The sequence below is a fragment of the Strix aluco genome, chromosome Z (assembly GCF_031877795.1).
Source record: "Strix aluco isolate bStrAlu1 chromosome Z, bStrAlu1.hap1, whole genome shotgun sequence".
Classification (NCBI taxonomy): Eukaryota; Metazoa; Chordata; class Aves; order Strigiformes; family Strigidae; genus Strix; species Strix aluco.
In genome coordinates this window covers 86688472-86705966 of record NC_133971.1, presented here as the reverse complement: position 1 = coordinate 86705966, position 17495 = coordinate 86688472, and the positions used below count along the sequence as shown (strand labels likewise).

Here is a 17495-nt window from a genome sequence, read left to right as displayed (position 1 = left end):
CCCAGTGCTAAAAACCAGCCCCAACAGTCAGGGCACTGATGTGGGACTTCCTTCTGTTACGAGTCCTCCCCTTGCCCTTCTGCTCCCCAGGGCTACGCTGTGTGACATTCCTGGGAGTGTTTGCCCCAGATACACAGCCCAGATAACTGAGTGTCACTGCCACTGCTGTACTGTGGCTCAGCCTGACCTGGGCTCCTCGGAGTAGCTGAAGAAGCAGGCAGTAACGTTCACAGCTGGTCGGACAGCAGTGTCCCCTTACCCTTGGCATTTCTGGCGACTGAGCAGGCTTTGATTGAGCTGCTGCAGGCGTTACCGAGGGGACACTGGGATGGCTGAAGGTGCTGCGACAGGCCTAATTTTGGAGCAGGAGCGCTCACACAGCACGTTGTCAGCTGAGCATCTTTCAAGGTCACTTGTGGCTTCAGCAAGTGGACTTGGTTTGTGGTTCCGGTGTGATGCATGAAGTACCAGAGCTTTTGCAGGGCTCCAGATGAGGATTCTGTAGTTCTTGATTCAATACCAGCTTCACATAACAGCACTGTTAGGAGTTTCTGAAATCCCACTGCCTCTAGCCAGACCCTCTTTTGCTGTGAAAAATCAGTTCTGTCCACCCGGATGACGAGCACTGTACAGTTGTGCCACGGTGCAGAGATCTCAGGTTTGTAGCAGGTAAGCTGTTGGCAGCAGTACGAAACCCACATCCTTACTAACATGCTAGATGAACCTTTGGTACAAAGTCCCTACTAAACCACCCGTTACCCATGACTTAAGCCACCTCTTTCAAGGACCTCTGGAGCCTTTGTCTCAAGCAGAGAACAAATTTGACAACGGCCTGCTGCTTTCTGAAAGAGACCGCACTTGCCCTGCCTTGACTTCTGTTTACTTATGGTCTAGTTACGTTCGTGTGCTTAACAGCAGCTCCCCTCTCTTTCCTGGCTTCTGTTTGCAAACACTTTTCTGGATAGCATTTGAGCATTTCTGTTCAGACCTGTGCCTGGCTACAGGTTTTTTCTTTTCCCCTCATTTTCTTGGCAACACAGAAGTGCCTTTGACATGTGAGAAGCTGGTATGAATACTGTAGACAGGACTTCCTGCTGCTTGGTGAGATATTTAAAGGCTGCTGAATTGTTATTCTTAAAAACATGGCTTACTGGTATTAAGGAAATACAAAAGCTTGTGGTGCCAAGTAGTCATCTCTAATTTACTCAGAATTCTCTCCATCCTTACCTAAAATACACACTAATCACAAACATCAAACCAAAAGTTATCCCCTAGTGATCCACACTCTTCAGCACCAAGTGTGGCGAAACACCAGCTGTAGCTGTTCCTGGGCATGTGCAGGCAAAGAAGGTCTAAACTGGCAGAGGAGTTTGCAGGGATGTGTCAGTGCCAGGAGAGGCTAAATAGAGCTGGAGCTGGGCTCGCATCGTTTGGATACACTTCGACTTCAGTACCAAGACTTCATCCAGCTTGGTCACAAAATTCTGAAAATCCTGGAGAGGAAGCCAAAAGGAAAGTTTTGGGAACAACAGTAACAGCAGGGTTGGAGAAAATCAGCCTATTCTATGTGCTGCAGCCATACATAGAAGCATGTTTTCCATTCTGCAGTGTAGTAGATTAAATCAGTATTTCCTTATTAAAGTCCTGACCCTCACAGACAAAGGTCAATGCCTCTAAATGCTGAGGCTTACTTACTCTGGTAGTTTTAGCTGTTGGTGAAATTACAGCTAATACAATGGTTTAAAAATAAAAATGTATAAAGCACCTGTTATCACCCTTGTAGACCAGTTAGCTTTTCAACAGTTTAGTATAGGGACTGGTTATCTGACGTGCAGTTTTACAATGTACTGAGCTCTGCTCCTGACAACCTCTCATGTAGGAACTAGCAATCATGAAAATAAACAGTGAGCTGGGCCACTCACTGATCAGACATAATAGCCCATTCCTGGGAGACCGAAGGGATTATTTCACATCAGGTCACAGGGCCAGTCCCACTCCTGCATGGCTACAGGTCTGCTAGATCTGACATGAGAAATACCAGCAGTGTCTATAACCTTGGCCAAGGGGCACTCTACCTTCCACAGAAACCTGCCACACGGATAAAAAGTGATATGAAACTGTGATCAAAACTGAAATGGAGGCGGTTATTTTAAAGTAGGGCTTGTATTAATAAGGCAGCACTCAGACTCGCTCTGCTTTCCAGCTGAGAGCAGAGTTTGGTGCCTCTGTTCAAGCTCAGTGTCTAAGCAGCTGGGAGGAGTCAGCATCCTCAGGGCCAGGGACTTCAACTGCCACCACAGGGAAATCCATCATTCAACAGCTCATTTGGCAGGACTCCAGCTATCTCCTGCACTGTATCTTTGTCTTGCAGGGACATCAGGACTGTAATGAAGACCAGACCAGCTGCCGTGGCAGATTTTTCTTAAGCACTTTAAATACTGCTTGGTTCAGTACATGGTCCGTTTTGGCAGGAGTCTCTCCTGCAGCCAGAGTTTCATGGCTGGAGAAGCTGCAACCATCTGAAGGTGGAAGGAGAGAAACTGATATAGGAAGTCCAATCAGAGTTCATTGCCCAAAGAAAGGTCATGCTGTGAAATAACACTACAGGTTGTAAGTTACTCACACACTGCTGGCAGGCCTGGCAAGCTTGTCATAATTCTGCTAGCCAGAAAATGATTGCTTGGTGCAAGGAGCAAATAAATGGTGGGAGGGAGAGGAGGGTAGAGGGCTGGTATCCAATGACCAATCTCAAAAGATTTAAAAAAAAAATTAAAAAGATTGCTTTGTATCACTGCATTCTCTGACACAAAACTAATTTGGTTTATGGCTCTTGTGTTTCTTTGTGAACTTCTGTATGTTGTCTGATAACTCATCCCATGCAGCTGGAAATGACAGCAAATAGGCCATGTGGTGGCTCCGTTCTGAAATCCCTGAGGCAAGAGTCTCTGTAGCTGTACTTCAGATCTGAACTGATAGGGTTTAAAATGTTGATGACGTAATGCAGTAATGGAGCTTGGCTTTACTGATAATGAGGGAACTGGGAAGGCAGGTTCTCTCTGGGAAATGTTAATGGTCTGGGTGAGCGATGAGAATGCTCACACAGCTGTGACATGCATCTATCTGGATGCAGGAGAAACAGAGAACTGGGATTGCCCAGCTAGCAGTGGGGCCGTGCAGGTGCCAGTCTTTAGGTCCAGCCTGAGTCAAGGTCATCTGAGACAAGGATGAGCCAAGAAACACTTGGGTGCCAAAAGTCAAGAGCCTGAGAGGGCGCAAGTCACCGTGGTTAGAGCGCTGGAGCGAGTGGGGCCAGGGGTGGGCACGTCCACAGTGCAGCCTCCCAGCGCCGTGCCGTAGGGGCGTGCTGTTTTCTGGGGTATGGACTTACTTGCTCCAGCCTGTAAGGAGAAGAACGTCACGTGGAAAGAGGCCCTGTTTAGTACAGTCTGGCACCCACGATGCAAGGTAGGAGAAAGCTGTTTTATCATCAGAGACAGGCAGTTCAGAGTTGGCCCATCAGTCCCCTTCTCCCGCAGGGACCTGGCAATGTGGAGACTGGCAGAGACACAACAGGTACTGAAAACGAGCGGCCTCTCCTAGGAGTCAGGGAGCCATCAGAGAACGAGAGGAAGAACTGACGAGGAATGTCACCTCACTAATTCGAGTTAATAATCTCTAAGATTAATTTATGCAGGTTCAACAGGCACTGAAATCATCATCTGAAAACACTTACCATTGCAGACATCTGGTTTATCAAGCACTCTTCCTTGAAGCACAAGGATGCCATTTCATCCAGCTGCTGCCGATGGGCCCGAATTACAGCCTGTCTGATGAACATAAAATACACCACTGGTTACACAGCCTGCTGCGCTAGCTACAATTACTGTTGGCCTCAATAAACCTTTAAAGAAGGAGGAATGCCCCAGACGAAGCATTGCTGTCCTGTGTCCCAGGCATTCAGAAATTGCACACCAGTGGTCCTTGAAGTGCAGTGAACTGCACTGGTTTGGGGTTAAAGATGACCTTGACAACTGAAGATCTCTCAGAGAGGAGTGACCACAGTCTCTCACTAGCATAGGCAGCACAGGGGCACATACTCCTTTTTACCATAAGGATATCTAGGAGCAAAAAAATTGTCTAATTAATTCGTGAAATGGCTTACAACCAGGAGGCTGTAAGTCATTTTGGCGAAAAATGGGCAGAGCAAGAAGGCAGTGCTGCTGTTCATTCCTCTGAGCAAGTTTCTCTGAACAACAGTGTGTTTTCAGACCTGTGAACACAGTCCAGTCCTTGGGAGCTGACAGTGGCATCTTCAGTGACTGCCCAGGTGCTCTAGCTCAGTTTCTTTCCATAGGGATGGAACAGCTATCACCTGCTTCTCGATGGGAGGTTTTGATTGGTTTTAGGTACTTTACAACTTACAGGAAACCAATTAGTTACTGAGATCTGCAGTTTGTATTGTGATATTCATTCCTCTAGCATTATCCTAGGAAGCTCTAATAGAATAATTGGCTTCCTGTGAGATTTTAAAATATCACTAATAACAAGCAATCAAATATTTACGAGATAATGACTATAAATTATCATTAATCTTATTAAATAATTATTTCATAGATTGATTTCCCATCAGTCTTTAAAGTACGTATGATACATAAATAACGGCAAATGTGTCACACATCTAGAATTTCTAAGCTTCACGACAAGCTTCAGTGATGAGCAAGACTTACTGTGCCTTTTCCAGGGCTTCCCTCTGCCGTTTGCCCATCTCTGATGTAGCGCTTGGAGAGCTGCTGCTGGACATGCCTGAGGGGCTCTTTGCATTTTCTAATGGCTTATTATCTTTGGTTGCAAATCCTGAATCTGCAGGAAAAGTCTCTTGCGTAAAAATACTCTGTGTTAACTTGTTTTTTAGCAACCCCATTTCCTCATTGCTGAACGATGACTTGGCTGGGTCTTCAGAATGACTGAAGTCCTCATTCCTCTGTCCTGATGTGGACTGCAACAGCAGGCTGCTTTCTTGAGAGGGGGACTGGACTGCGTAATCTGTATGTCCCACACTGAGAAAGCATGATGCACCTGGAAAATAGCTCTTCTCAGGTATATCAGTATTTATTTCTTGAGCCATGGGCTCAACATGGGGTCCTTGATTTGAGTTAGATTTTCCTGAATTACCAGTGTTATCTTCAACATCAGCATCACACTGTCTGCCACCCAAGTATTCTTTGCATGTTGAGTTACTGAGAAACAAACCACCCTCTCTCTCTCCCCTGGAGCCCGTGGATGCAGCTGCAGATGTTTCTGTCAGGTCACGTCCAACAAATAAACTGTGAACGACTCCTTGCTTTGGTGAACCGGAGCCCAGGAGGCAGCAGCATGGGTTCACATCACAGCAGGCGGGTGAAAGCCACTTGTCCCCTGTTTGTGGGGAACGCAGCAGGGCACAGTGTCTTCCACCACGACGCACTTGCTCCCCCAGTTCCAGCATGCTGTCTGTCAGAGCTCTGCTTCTCGTACACTGCCAGCTCTCTTCCTCAAACCTGTTCTGGGAGCCTTGCATGTTCATGTCTGACATCAGCTTCACATGGGGGGACTTCTCTTGGTTAGAAGACTCTGTATCAGTTGTTTCCTCGTAGTCAAGAAGGGATAGCGTGTGAGAGGCCATCAGCTCAGAAGTGAATTCTGAGGAACAACTGGAAGATCCACAATGGTTAACTCCATTTTTTCGAGCTTTCCATTTGACGTCTCCTGCAAGGGCAGCCTGTCTATCCAAATTGGATTCTTCCTTCTCTTCGTGCTGGAGGTCGATCTCTTTGCCCTCTGGAGTTTCCGATTTCAATACAGGAGAAACATACGAGTTTGAAGCATCCTTTTCTGGAGTTATGGTGGCTTCACTGGAGTAAACGAGACATCTGTGTTTGGATTTGTACTGTTTGTGATCAGCTAGGAAATCTTTGCCATTTTTCCAGTTACATGCAGGATCTTCCTGCAGGCAGTAAGGTTTTTCTGCAGTATTGCTTGGAGAAGACTCAATAGTTAAGTCATAGCTCCAGTCTGATGGAGTTTTGCTGCAGCCTGCATTTTTAATGGATTCCTCTGCCTTTGGGCTGCCCCCACTATGATTCCAGCTGTCACCTAGTTCATGTTCTTGCATGGGTATTGCATATTTAAAAAATAAATCCCGACGCTTTTGGCCTTTTTGCTCTTCTTCAGTTCCTTGTTCTCTTTGATGAAGGAAAAATGAATGTTGACTGCATTTGCTGGCATTTCTTTTCACGCTCTTTTCACTACAGACAGGTGAGAAAGAATCTTCACTGAAATCACTGTCATCCAGATCTTCCAGCTGCATCCCCTCTTTGCTCTGTACTTCCGTGGGAGTAAGGCTCAGCTCCTGCTTCACTTGAATCTCCTGGGGCTTGTACTGTGTTAAAAACCTCTCAAGAGGTTGATAGTTCAAATTTTGCTGTAGAATAGGTGGCTGCTGAAACTGCTGGTGATAAAGGCGTAAATGCTCTTCCCTTTCCTTCTGAAATGGAGGCACATTTGTCCAGGTTTCAACACATTGTTTAGCAAAGGTGTTTCCCCATTCCTGTCTGCCGTTGGAAGGCAGATTTCCATCTCCAAAGGAAAAATCATCTCTAGAAACAAGCTGTTTCTGAACAGGTTGCACTGTCTGGACTTTCAGGCACTGCACAGGTGGTCTGTCTTGCATATACTTGTCTCTCTGGCCACTCTCTCTTGTTTCTGCCATGACAGCATTTTTGATGATGAAATCCTTCGCAGTGGGGTTCTTTTCAGAGTGGGGGGACAGATCATCAGCCTTCTTCTTCAGGGGATGTGCTATCCGTAGAACTCCCTTAACTGGGCTAGTGTGGTGGAACCAGGCTGAGCTGGGATTTCCTTTGTAGGCATGTCCTTTATTGATTCCCCTGGGGGTGGAGACAAAAGGGACACTCGCTGGCTGGAGTGCTGCAGGACATGCCTTTGTTTTTGTAGAATTTGAGGGATGCTGGAGGCCTAGCTTCACTTTCTTTGGAGAGCTCTTCTCTCCAGGTGGCAAAGAGGGACAGTTTTGGACACGTTTTGGAGATACGTTTCCAGCTGTCCGATGCCTGTTTGTGACAGGGGTAGAACATTTAATCCCTTTCTTCAGCTCTTTGACCCTGTAAGTGAGACTGGCTTTAGATGTCATGCTTTCAGAACGAACTAATGCTTTCACAGATTAAGGCTAAACACTGAAATCAGTGTCATGATTTCTGTTTTAATTGTCAGTGATCCACACAGGTATCAAAACCCCTCTGCCAAAACGCCTGAACTTCTGGAAAGGTCTACAGCAGTATATTGAAGTGCTTCCTTGAACTGTGCACAACAGGTCAAATGAGTGAAGACGGCCTCTGCTTCAGTGCAAGGGGGTTGCACTTCCACACTTTACAATGCAGAATGGCAAGACAAGCTAGTACTCTCCACAGCACATCACAGGGTCCCACAAGACACAAATTAGGGGTTTTGGAGTAGTTGCAGTGGGGCTAATTAGCTCAGGTGATACATGTACAGGGCTACAGTGCTCCTGGATCAAACTCAGTGCATCTGTGAAGAGCTGCTTCACTGATATCACCCTATCACCTCAACTGCTTCCTGTACTCCTCTTCCCCATAAGCATCTCTTGTTTCTTAACTCCAGCACTGCACAGCCTGTAATTTACCTCCTCCTGTGTAGCAGGGAAGGACTTGCACACATTCTAGGAGGAACTACAATACAAAACTAAAACAAAACTTCTGACTGCTGAGGTTAGTAACCCTGCAGCTGCAGGGAGCACAGTGGTATTTTTATCAATAAAAACTGTCATCAGAAAGGATTTAGAACACCCAGAGAATTTCAAGAGTTGGAACATGTAAGCATTTTATTTGCATTGTGAAAATTGTATTTCTTGCCTAAATTGACATTTCCAATATAACCAAAATGAAATATAACCACAAACATCATACATTAGTTTTTTAATTTGTGTTTTTCAGCTTGGCAAGATTGAGTTTCATCACCTACCTGTCAGCATATCGTAAAGTGTTCAGGGTATGCTCTGTAGCTATGTGGCTAGGTGATACATTGGCTATCATACATGTCTTGGAATTGCCAATGAAAGAATCTTTTAGCACCTAGGGTTGGAAAGAAAAAAAGAAGATCCTTAGCAATTCATGTACCTTTCATTTCCTGTAAACTGGCGATGTGTACAGAGGCAGTTTAACATGAGTCAGGTGATGCACAGTTGCTATCTCTTTTCTTTTTTATTAAATGTAGTCCTCTTGTCTCTATTTGTCTTGCAATTCTTTGTTTACAATTTAAAATGAATACAAGTGTTAATCAGGCCTCTGAACAAGCCCTTGCAACAGGCGCCCATATGTTTGAGTAATAAAGCATATGTTACAACTGGAATGAAGAATTGATGAAAACTCCCAGGACTGTAACTGCACAAAGATGCAAGATTGGTTGCAGACTGTGCGGAGATGGATGGTAACTCTGAATGAGTCTGGCAAGTAGGGTTTGGGGTTTTTGTTTGGGTTTTACCATGCCAGTCCCCAGGATTGACTTTTTTTCTGTGATTTTTCTGGCCTTTATTCTGTGATTATCTTTAAAATTAATGTTTGTAAGAGTTATGCATTTCTCTTTTCTTCAAGAGTTTAATAGCAGTTATTGAATTATATCCTTTTTATCATTTATTTATTTATTTTGTCCTCATCAGAGAAACCTCTACTGTTGTTTTCTGCTCGTTTTACCTGAGTTAATTTGCTTTGCCGGAAAGGAGTATGTGCATGTTCCTGATCCAACGCCCGAATGCATTCCTTTAGCTACCAAAAGAAAAAAAAATACAGAGTGGGAAAAACATATCAGTCACACACTGGCAAGGAACTGAATTGCATCAAACCTAAACTGCAAATGTACTATTTCCCTCACGCACCTTTGACTCCTTCTATGTGATGTCCCTCACAAGGGAGTTTGCTGTTGCCACAGCCATGAGCAGCCAGCTTCAGCCAGTGCAGCTGTCAGCAGCAGTTCAGCTGCAGTCAAAGCGAGCAAAGCTGCTGCACAGGGCACAGCTAGCCTCGCCTGTCAGCTCTCTGGGCTATACAAAACCCAAGAAGCTGGGTAAATACACACATTTAGCATGCACAGAGCTCCACACTGCTGTGGACCTGCTGCTGCCTGCACCATAGGTAACTAGTTTGAAGCCAGATTGGGTGTACTGCAGCTTACTGTGCTGCAGCTTACAGGGCACGTGGTCCCTAAGAACAGAGCTTTTTGAGCTTCAGCTCTTAGGAAGTTCTTTCTTCTAAAAGAAGCTCTTCCCCTTCCAAAAACACCCCAACGCTTTGGACAACAGCAGTGCCAATTTCTTATGCCACTCTGGCAATATTTTAATACCTTAGTCAGGGATAGCATGAGCTAGTAAGTGCATATTCCTCCCATACTGACTGTAATCTGCAGTATAGATGTCCCATCTGTGCGTGGGTATGCTGGGCTGTTAGAAGGCAGCGGATCTCAAGCCATTTCCTCTTCAGAGCAGCGCAAGGCACCAAAACCAATCAAAGGGGAGAGCATGGACCAGCACAAAACAATTAGCTGTGAGGGGAGCTGGATTGGAATCCAGGTTCAAGCCCACGCTCAGAATGTACTAATGATACAGCCTGTCTGAATGAACATGTCACTGTGACCTTTGACAGGCTAATAAGAACTATACACAAAACACCGAGAATGAATCAACAGACTACCCAGGGAACGGAGATGGAGCTACAGGATTCCCATTGAAACTAACAGGACATGAGGAGCCAGCTACACCTACGCCCTTCACAGAACTCATTAGATCTTCTTATTGTTAATAACCACCAGAGGTAGCCTGTAGTCTTGAAGAAACATCCCTTGATTTATTACCAGCCTTGGAAAAAGAGGTCATGTTCAAACTCAAGGATGTGCAGCTTTTTGACATGTTTCCACTGGAATAAGCACAATAGCATCACACTCCATATCAAGCCCAGATGCTCTCTAAAATTGGCAGAAATAGACTATATAGCCACGAGACAAGTAATTTAGAGCAAATATTGAAGGAAAAATAAGATTACGGTATTGTCATGGTGATACTAGCATGAAGCAGCCTTTCCACATTTAAAGCCTTACTACATTCTACATACACCCACTTAAAATGACACTTATTTCTCACTTTTACTGCATTTTATTAAAAATTGCACCTCTAACAAGTAAGAGATCAAACTATTCTAATTTTTTATTCTGCTTCTCATGATTGCAGTATCTGAATATCTTCTACTTGAAATCAATGTGAATAGTCAAACCAGCAGCAAACTTCAAACTTCATGTCTTTTAAAGCCTGAAGAGAGCATTATGATCACTGAGGGCAGACCTAGGTTTTACAGGCTGCAGGTCATGTAGACTTACCCAAAGATGCCTTTTATAGTTAATTCAGTCACTTCTTGTAGACTGCCTAGGTATTTACTCAGCTTCAGACAATACCAAAAATAGAGAGTGTGACTCTGATTTTAAAGTTCCTTTTAAAAGAGTTTCATGACCATAAATTAAGCCTTACTTCTCAGGAGTCCTTTCTATTCAGGTCCTGACTCCTCATGCCACTCAGTTATTCACCAGCAAGTACTCAAGAAAGCATGAAGTACAGAAACACATCCACTTTACAGGCTGTCTCCCAGTATGAATGCTGACATTCCACAGCAGGAAAGCCTCTGTGGTAAAGAACATGCTACACTCTCAAAACAGAGCAAGCCACCTCCTATTCACAGCACACTAAGAGGCACAGTTGTGTGCACGAACTTCTGCACTGTTGACTCATACTCACTAATTGCGTATCACCTTCAGTTTCACTTAGACATCAGTGAGTTTTGCTCGTTTGAATTAAAGGAGGTGCAAGGCCTCCTGCAGTTTATACTTAAAGGCACTTGTACTTCATCTTGGATGGCGTTTCTCTGCTCCTTGTCCCTCTTTATGTCACTGTACACTTCTAAAAGACAGTTTGCATTAAGAGTGCACTTCTTCCTGTTCCTTCCTCCATACACGAATTGCTAGTTTCTGTGCTCTTGAGTATTTAAGTCCTTTACTCTTGATTTGAACACCACTGAGTTCAAGTGGTGAAAATAACCAGCAGGATCTGATGTGCTTTTATGAAACAAATATGGCTATCCCAAGCCCATATTCTCTGGAACTAAACGGGACAAAACTTTCTATGTAAAATATGAGACACTTACTATACTATACCTAACATTCTCCATGCTGTGTTTATCTGGCTGGCTGTAAGAATCAATTAAAAAAGACTTTCTTTTCATCACAAAAATTTAAGAGGGAAAACCTTCTTAAATTGTCTTTCAGGCGTGAGACAAATTAAACTGGACACACTTAGTACTTTGGTTACTTTTCCACGGAATACATACATATATTATTCTGTTCATTTTTATCCTAAAACACACGCTTATAACTAAATACAAAACCTTCCCCAGACATGCTAGTAGCTTACTGCTAAAAGACTTTGGTTTATTTCTGCTCCTTCCATTTTTGTTTGTCGATCTGAGTCTCTGGCATCAGCTGCCCTTTCACTGCCGGCCAAGTCAATGAATGATATCCTAGAAAAAACAAAGTTGCATTTATCTTAGGGGCTGTTTTTTTTTCTTTTTAGTTTTTCTTTTTTTCCTTTTTTAAAGCAGAGGGCTGCAACACACAACATCAGAAGAATGATTAGAAACACTACTTTTGAACAAAGAGAAATACCCACTGGAATTAATTGAGGCACCAAAATAAGCATAGCATCAGGAACAGTGTCAGAGCACCCTGGCACTAACACAATCATAATAGAAAGTGTAATTGCATGTAATGAGAGTGCTCCACAGTTTAATGGATATGCTGTTTAAAGTGCAACACATTCACCTCTCCAGATAATCACTGTGCTGGTAGTTTCTGACAAACGCAGTTAAAGAAATTCTAAATTTCTTGATTCTCCTTTCACGTAAAACAGAAAACTGCCCTGTCAAATGGGAATTCAGGACAATATGAACAGAAATTTCCAGTGTAGTAAGTAATACACTGAGCTTTCAGTGTTCTTTGTCCCTGCCTTCCACAAAACTCCATTAATCCCTCTCACTTTGCCTAGCTCTGGGTGCCAGCTGTTGTACTGACTGTTGCACTGTATCTTTGTCTTTGCCCTGCTGCTTCTTCTGGAACAGCCCTGACTTCTCTTATAGGCACATCTCTTATAGGGATCCTTTCCCCACTCCAGCTCCACCTCGTTTTCAGTAACAACATGTGGCACGCATGCCACACCTACATGACCACATACACTTCTAATTCTAAGCCTGCCTGTTCTGCCTTTTCCTCTCTCCACTATTTGTGGCTCTTCCATTTTGCCTTGTATTTAAAATAAGATCCTGGGAAGCAAGACTGTATGGTAGTTGCTGGAAGGGTGTGTCAGCATGGTTTTTTGGACACTCAGCAATAATATAGATACCTAGACCTCTTTCCTCAGACCTATTTCTTAGGGTTGTTTAGTCTGGAGAAAAGGTGACTGAGAAAAGGCACTGCTGCAGTCTTCAAATAAGTAAAATGGCTGCTACAAGAGGAAGCAAACTGCTCTTTTTGTCTCCTGCAGATAGCATCAGAGTCACACTCTCAAATTATCAAGGAGGTTTAGATGAGGTACTATTATTCCTCAGGCCAAAGGCAAACATCTCTAATGAAATCACCTCCACCTGAGCTAGTCATCCCAGGCTCCCTTTGTAGTCAATTACAGGACAGAGATGCTTTGAGGGGCAAATCCATCCAACCTAATTTAGGTTGACTCTGCAGAATGGTATGAATGGGATCAGAGAAATGACTATTTCTTCCCACTGACTTCAAAGGTGATGAGCTCACATGTGGATGTGCCCATTGCAGACATCTACCTTTATCCAGACGAACACCAGGCAGGAAGAGCTTTCTAACACTGAAGATGAATGGATGGATTTGATTGCCAAACTCCTTCACTGGAAATTTTTTACAAACAAGTTTGACAAAGCTCTCACAGATGTGGCTTAAGCACTCTCCCTGGGAACAGAGAAAGGACTGTGAAACTTCTCAAAGTCCCTTTGAACCCTATCTTCTGATTTAACCCACAGCTGACCACTAACTCAACACCTCCTCTTTGTTTGCCTCTCGGATGTCCCTGGGCTTAAGTTCCTCATCAGTCCTGAGCGTTCCCACTTCTAGTCTTACCTTCCAAATGTCCTGTTGGCTGTGTCTTTAATTTGGATTTGGATGATAGCATGAGATCGAGAGGAATCTGAGTTGACTCCAGTAGCTCCCGTGCTACGTTCTTTTCCCCCCTTCAGAATCACCTGCAAAATAAAGGGGACAAAATCCAAGCAAATTGTAAATAAAAACACAGTCTCTCAGAAAGGATCTTGTGCTCCTAAGATGAGGAAATATTAAGAGGAATGGTTCATTACAGCCTTAAAATTTGGTGCAAGGCAGACGTTAAGTTAGACTGGATCCCTTCCCATGTTTCTTTCAGAACTTTGTATACAGACTTCCTTGTAGTGACACTGCAGGCCTTAGAGAGGTAAGTTGTTGCATCACACATTCACTCAGCTATGCAAAATATCCAAAGTATAAAATTAAAAGAAGTATGGCAAAGAAAGAAAGTAAGACTGCAGGCATAACCTAAGAGACTCGTGAGATTGACTATTTGTTGTGTTCTTTTAAAATCTTACTTTCTCATGTAACAGGTGGGTACTGTTATCCAGAAAGTTACACACAAAGTGCCAAAACCTTTCTCCATTTCCATAACTAAAAGAAACTATGCCAGAGTAAGGAACAAAGTTTAAAGATCAATTATACTCAATACAACAACAAAATAAGAAAACAAGGAAGAGAGGAAAGGCAGAAGGACAAAGGCTCCTTCAAGATACAAATCTGTATAATTCTCTTTTGAAAACTTTTAAAGACTATCGCAGAAAGTCTAGCAGCAACTGCATCAGGGCATTCATAAAACAGTCATTAATTTTTTTTCTGGTTGTAAGCACAAATTAAAATATCATCTAGCAAAATCAATATGTTCTCAGTTGACAGATGTGCATTATTTATGCCTGTCAGTGGCCAGTTCTCAACCAGCAACCTAAACAATTGCTGCAGCTCCCGAACATTATATTAGTGCTAAATGCAGGTAATTTCAGAACCAAAGCCAACATCAGTGAATAACGAGGGATGTACTCAAGACTCTTCCCACATATCTGTTGCAGACTATTCAGAAGCTCTGAGTCAAGCCAGTGACATTTCTGTGTTCAAAAGGGCCTGTGGACAATATCAGATTATATTTTTGCTGAGACACCTGTAAGAATAAAGTTATTTAATGCCCTTCTATGTGTGGAATGTAATAATACAAAGGAATGTGTTAATCAACCATATAGCAAATTTACACTCTAATTTGCAGAAGCATGACCAGCATGTCCTGAAGCTTCGAGTTAATGGTAAGATGAAGAACAAAATTAAATGGAATATAAGTGGGCAACACCATACCAATTTCAATGATTCAATTACACTATCAGGCACTTGTAATTTACACTTCCTTACTGAGAAAGGAATTAAACTACACAAAGTCATGCTAAATTGAAAGCAGATCTAACCAGCTTGCTTGCTGCAGGACAATGCAGAAAATTTGCCAGTGCCCTTTTAGGGCTCAGCCAGGCAGGGAAGGAAAACTGAAGCTTTGCTTATGCTGAATGTCAGCTACTGTTTAAAGATCCTAATTTTATTTGGCTGTTATCACCCATCATTACCTAAGCAGTGTCTTAATCCTAATTCAGATCAATAGCTCAATCTTAAGTATTTTCTTATTTCTAGTTCTATTAATTTTCAGATTTCTATCATTGTCCCACATCCACATACCATTAATATAGAAAATGTAAGGTCACAAAGAAACCACACTGAGAGAAGACATTCAGCTTTCAGGGTCCCTTGCTAGGACATTATTTAATTTCTGGAATAGTTATGGCAGTCTATCTCTTGGCAAAGATCCTACCATAAGGAGTGGCAGCAGAAGGGACAGCTGTAAATCAACAGCTTACATGTCGCTAACACAAGTCACAGTGAACCAGGAAGCTTACTGAATAAAGGCACTTTGAATAGTGCTCCTCAGTGCTCTTCTGGGGCTGCAAATTTCAGAACCTTGAACAGGAACAATCACATGTACTACAGAACAAACAACAATCTCTATAAATGACAGATCTCACAAATCAGCAAATCAGGCTCTAGAAGACAAAAAAACCACAAACATAGAGGTTACCTCCAACAGGAGATCTACAGAGTCCACCTGAACCTCCCGCAGCCCTACTATTTGAACGACATGCTTGCTGTCTTCTCTTGCAAAAAGTCTGAAAATGAAACAATGCAGAAAGGAGATTTCTGAAATCTCAAATTGCAGCAATGTAAACACATGTCAGTGCTATGACACGTGAAAAAGCAATCAAGGCTACTGACTGCGGAGAGGCACCACTGTCATTCATTTATTTTCAGAGCTGAAGAGGTATTTAATTTATAACATGTACCACTGACATTTCACCATTAAAGAGCCATTAGCAATGCATTTCTCTAGTTCAGGAATATATAGGGAAGTAAATTATCATGTCTACATTTTAGAGTTCCTGTCCCTCTTTAAATGGCATCTCAGGCTTCTCTAGGAAGTTCAGACTGTAAGTTATGTTCTGTTCAAGGTCTCAAGAGTTTTGCACAGGATTTTAAAGCAACTCCCACAGCCACAGTCAGATTTCAGAGCACCTCTGCTGTGAATCACACGGAAGTGTTACAGAATACAGGAAAAATATATATATAATGCACGTAGGAGGAAGTTTAATCTTCTTCAATGACATGTAAGATAGCTAATGGACATGCAGAGAATCTAAGGACACTCTTTCTTCCTTGGTAAATTGACTCCTTACATAACAGATTACACTACCTGCTCCTTAAAGCCTATTTTGGAGAAAGGGAACACACATGCACAGAAATAGGTGCTTCCTTTGTGAACAGATGCTCAACTCCCCACACAGAAATCCTCCCTCTTGAGCCCTCCAGTATGCTCTAAGGATAGTGCTCTCAAGACTGCTACAGGCCTCCAGCTGACAGGTAATGTTCCTTCAAGATCACTGAAAAGATTTCACTGCTGAGATCTTAACTCACTGTTATTTTATTTAGAGATTTCAAACCACGGTGATTTTTTTCATACCAAGTGTGTACTGAGTTGTCCCAGTTTCCATTCTGGATGGAGCTCCTGTAGGAATATACATCCATCCGAACGAGTCTGGGGCTGAGGTGCTACTGCTGAAGTGATGGTATCATCACTTGCAGAGGCTTGTTCCTGTTGGGTCACTGGGCTGCCAGGAAAAGGCACTCAGGGAGAAGGTGAGCAGACTGCAGTGTCAAGCACAAGTGGGAGATCAGCAGGATCTTCAGAGACTAGAGTGGCAAGAGCCAAAGCCCCGCTGGCACAGCAGGAGGGAAAGACAGGGACTCCACAGTGGTTGGCGTAAGAACTTCTGACCACAAGAAGGTTTTTCCTCTACCTTTGGATGTTCAGCTATTATATTATAGCGTAAGCAAAACAGCATGAGCTCGTATCTCAACCATAGGTCCTTATTCTTAATTATTTACCCACCCCCCCAAATAGTAAAAACCAGGAGCCCCTATCAATGCCATAGTATTTGGTGTCATATTCTGCCTTCCTCTCTAAGTAGCTCCTAGCAACAACCCTAATTAAATATCTAACATTTACTAAAACCAGTAATATGTTAAATGTAATTGCATGAAACAGTAACTGATTTATAAGCAGTAACCGATTCATAACCATAGGTTTATAGTAAAACATATTTTTATTTAAATACCTCTTCCTTCCATTTAGCAGGTCATAAAGCTGTCCACAGTAGATCTCATAAAAACTGATCAAAACGATGAGATCTTTCCTTGACTGTGATGCTTCCAGGTGTCTAAAGATGTCCTTGGCAGCCAAGGCGTAGAGTCCTGGGTTCCGGTGAGTACCTATCATAGTGTAAGTCTTGCCAGCACCAGTCTGCCCATATGCAAAGCAGGTTGCATTGCCTCTGTGAAGATAACTTATATTTTTAGTGTCACAACCTATTTATTCACATCTATTCAAAAAGATTTTGCAGTGTCAATATCTATCTATAGTGACCTCTTAGCAATAAGGCTTGGTTTGCTATCTTATCTGGGAAACTGTAAAACATTTAACAGTGATTCCCAAGCATGCCCTATGGAGGTCTGGCATGTCACAGACTGCTGGCTCTCCTTCCTTCTTCCCAACGCTAAAAATACATTTGAGGAAACTAAGAATTCATTATTGTTCTTCCAGCTGTTTAGATCCTGCAGAAGTATCGTAGGATTATGAATGGGAATCCTACTGATTATGAATCACAGAGAAAATGACCGTGACACGAGATGCAAAACAGTCACAA

The 17495-nt window shown here is 43.0% G+C and overlaps 1 protein-coding gene across 1 annotated transcript in view; it reads right to left on the bottom strand.

Moving 5' to 3' along the window:
* Positions 1-1180: 1180 nt before the first annotated feature.
* KIF24 (kinesin family member 24) overlaps positions 1181-17495 on the bottom strand; it is a 29819-nt gene continuing 13504 nt past the window's right edge. The window contains exons 5-13 of the mRNA XM_074811987.1: positions 16908-17123; positions 15317-15404; positions 13249-13370; positions 11522-11627; positions 8766-8837; positions 8038-8147; positions 4728-7160; positions 3734-3827; positions 1181-1493 (exon numbers count right to left, since the gene is read on the bottom strand). Coding sequence (XP_074668088.1) covers positions 1353-1493; positions 3734-3827; positions 4728-7160; positions 8038-8147; positions 8766-8837; positions 11522-11627; positions 13249-13370; positions 15317-15404; positions 16908-17123 — 3382 coding nt within the window. The 3' untranslated portion in view covers positions 1181-1352. The remainder of the gene's footprint in view (positions 1494-3733; positions 3828-4727; positions 7161-8037; positions 8148-8765; positions 8838-11521; positions 11628-13248; positions 13371-15316; positions 15405-16907; positions 17124-17495) is intronic.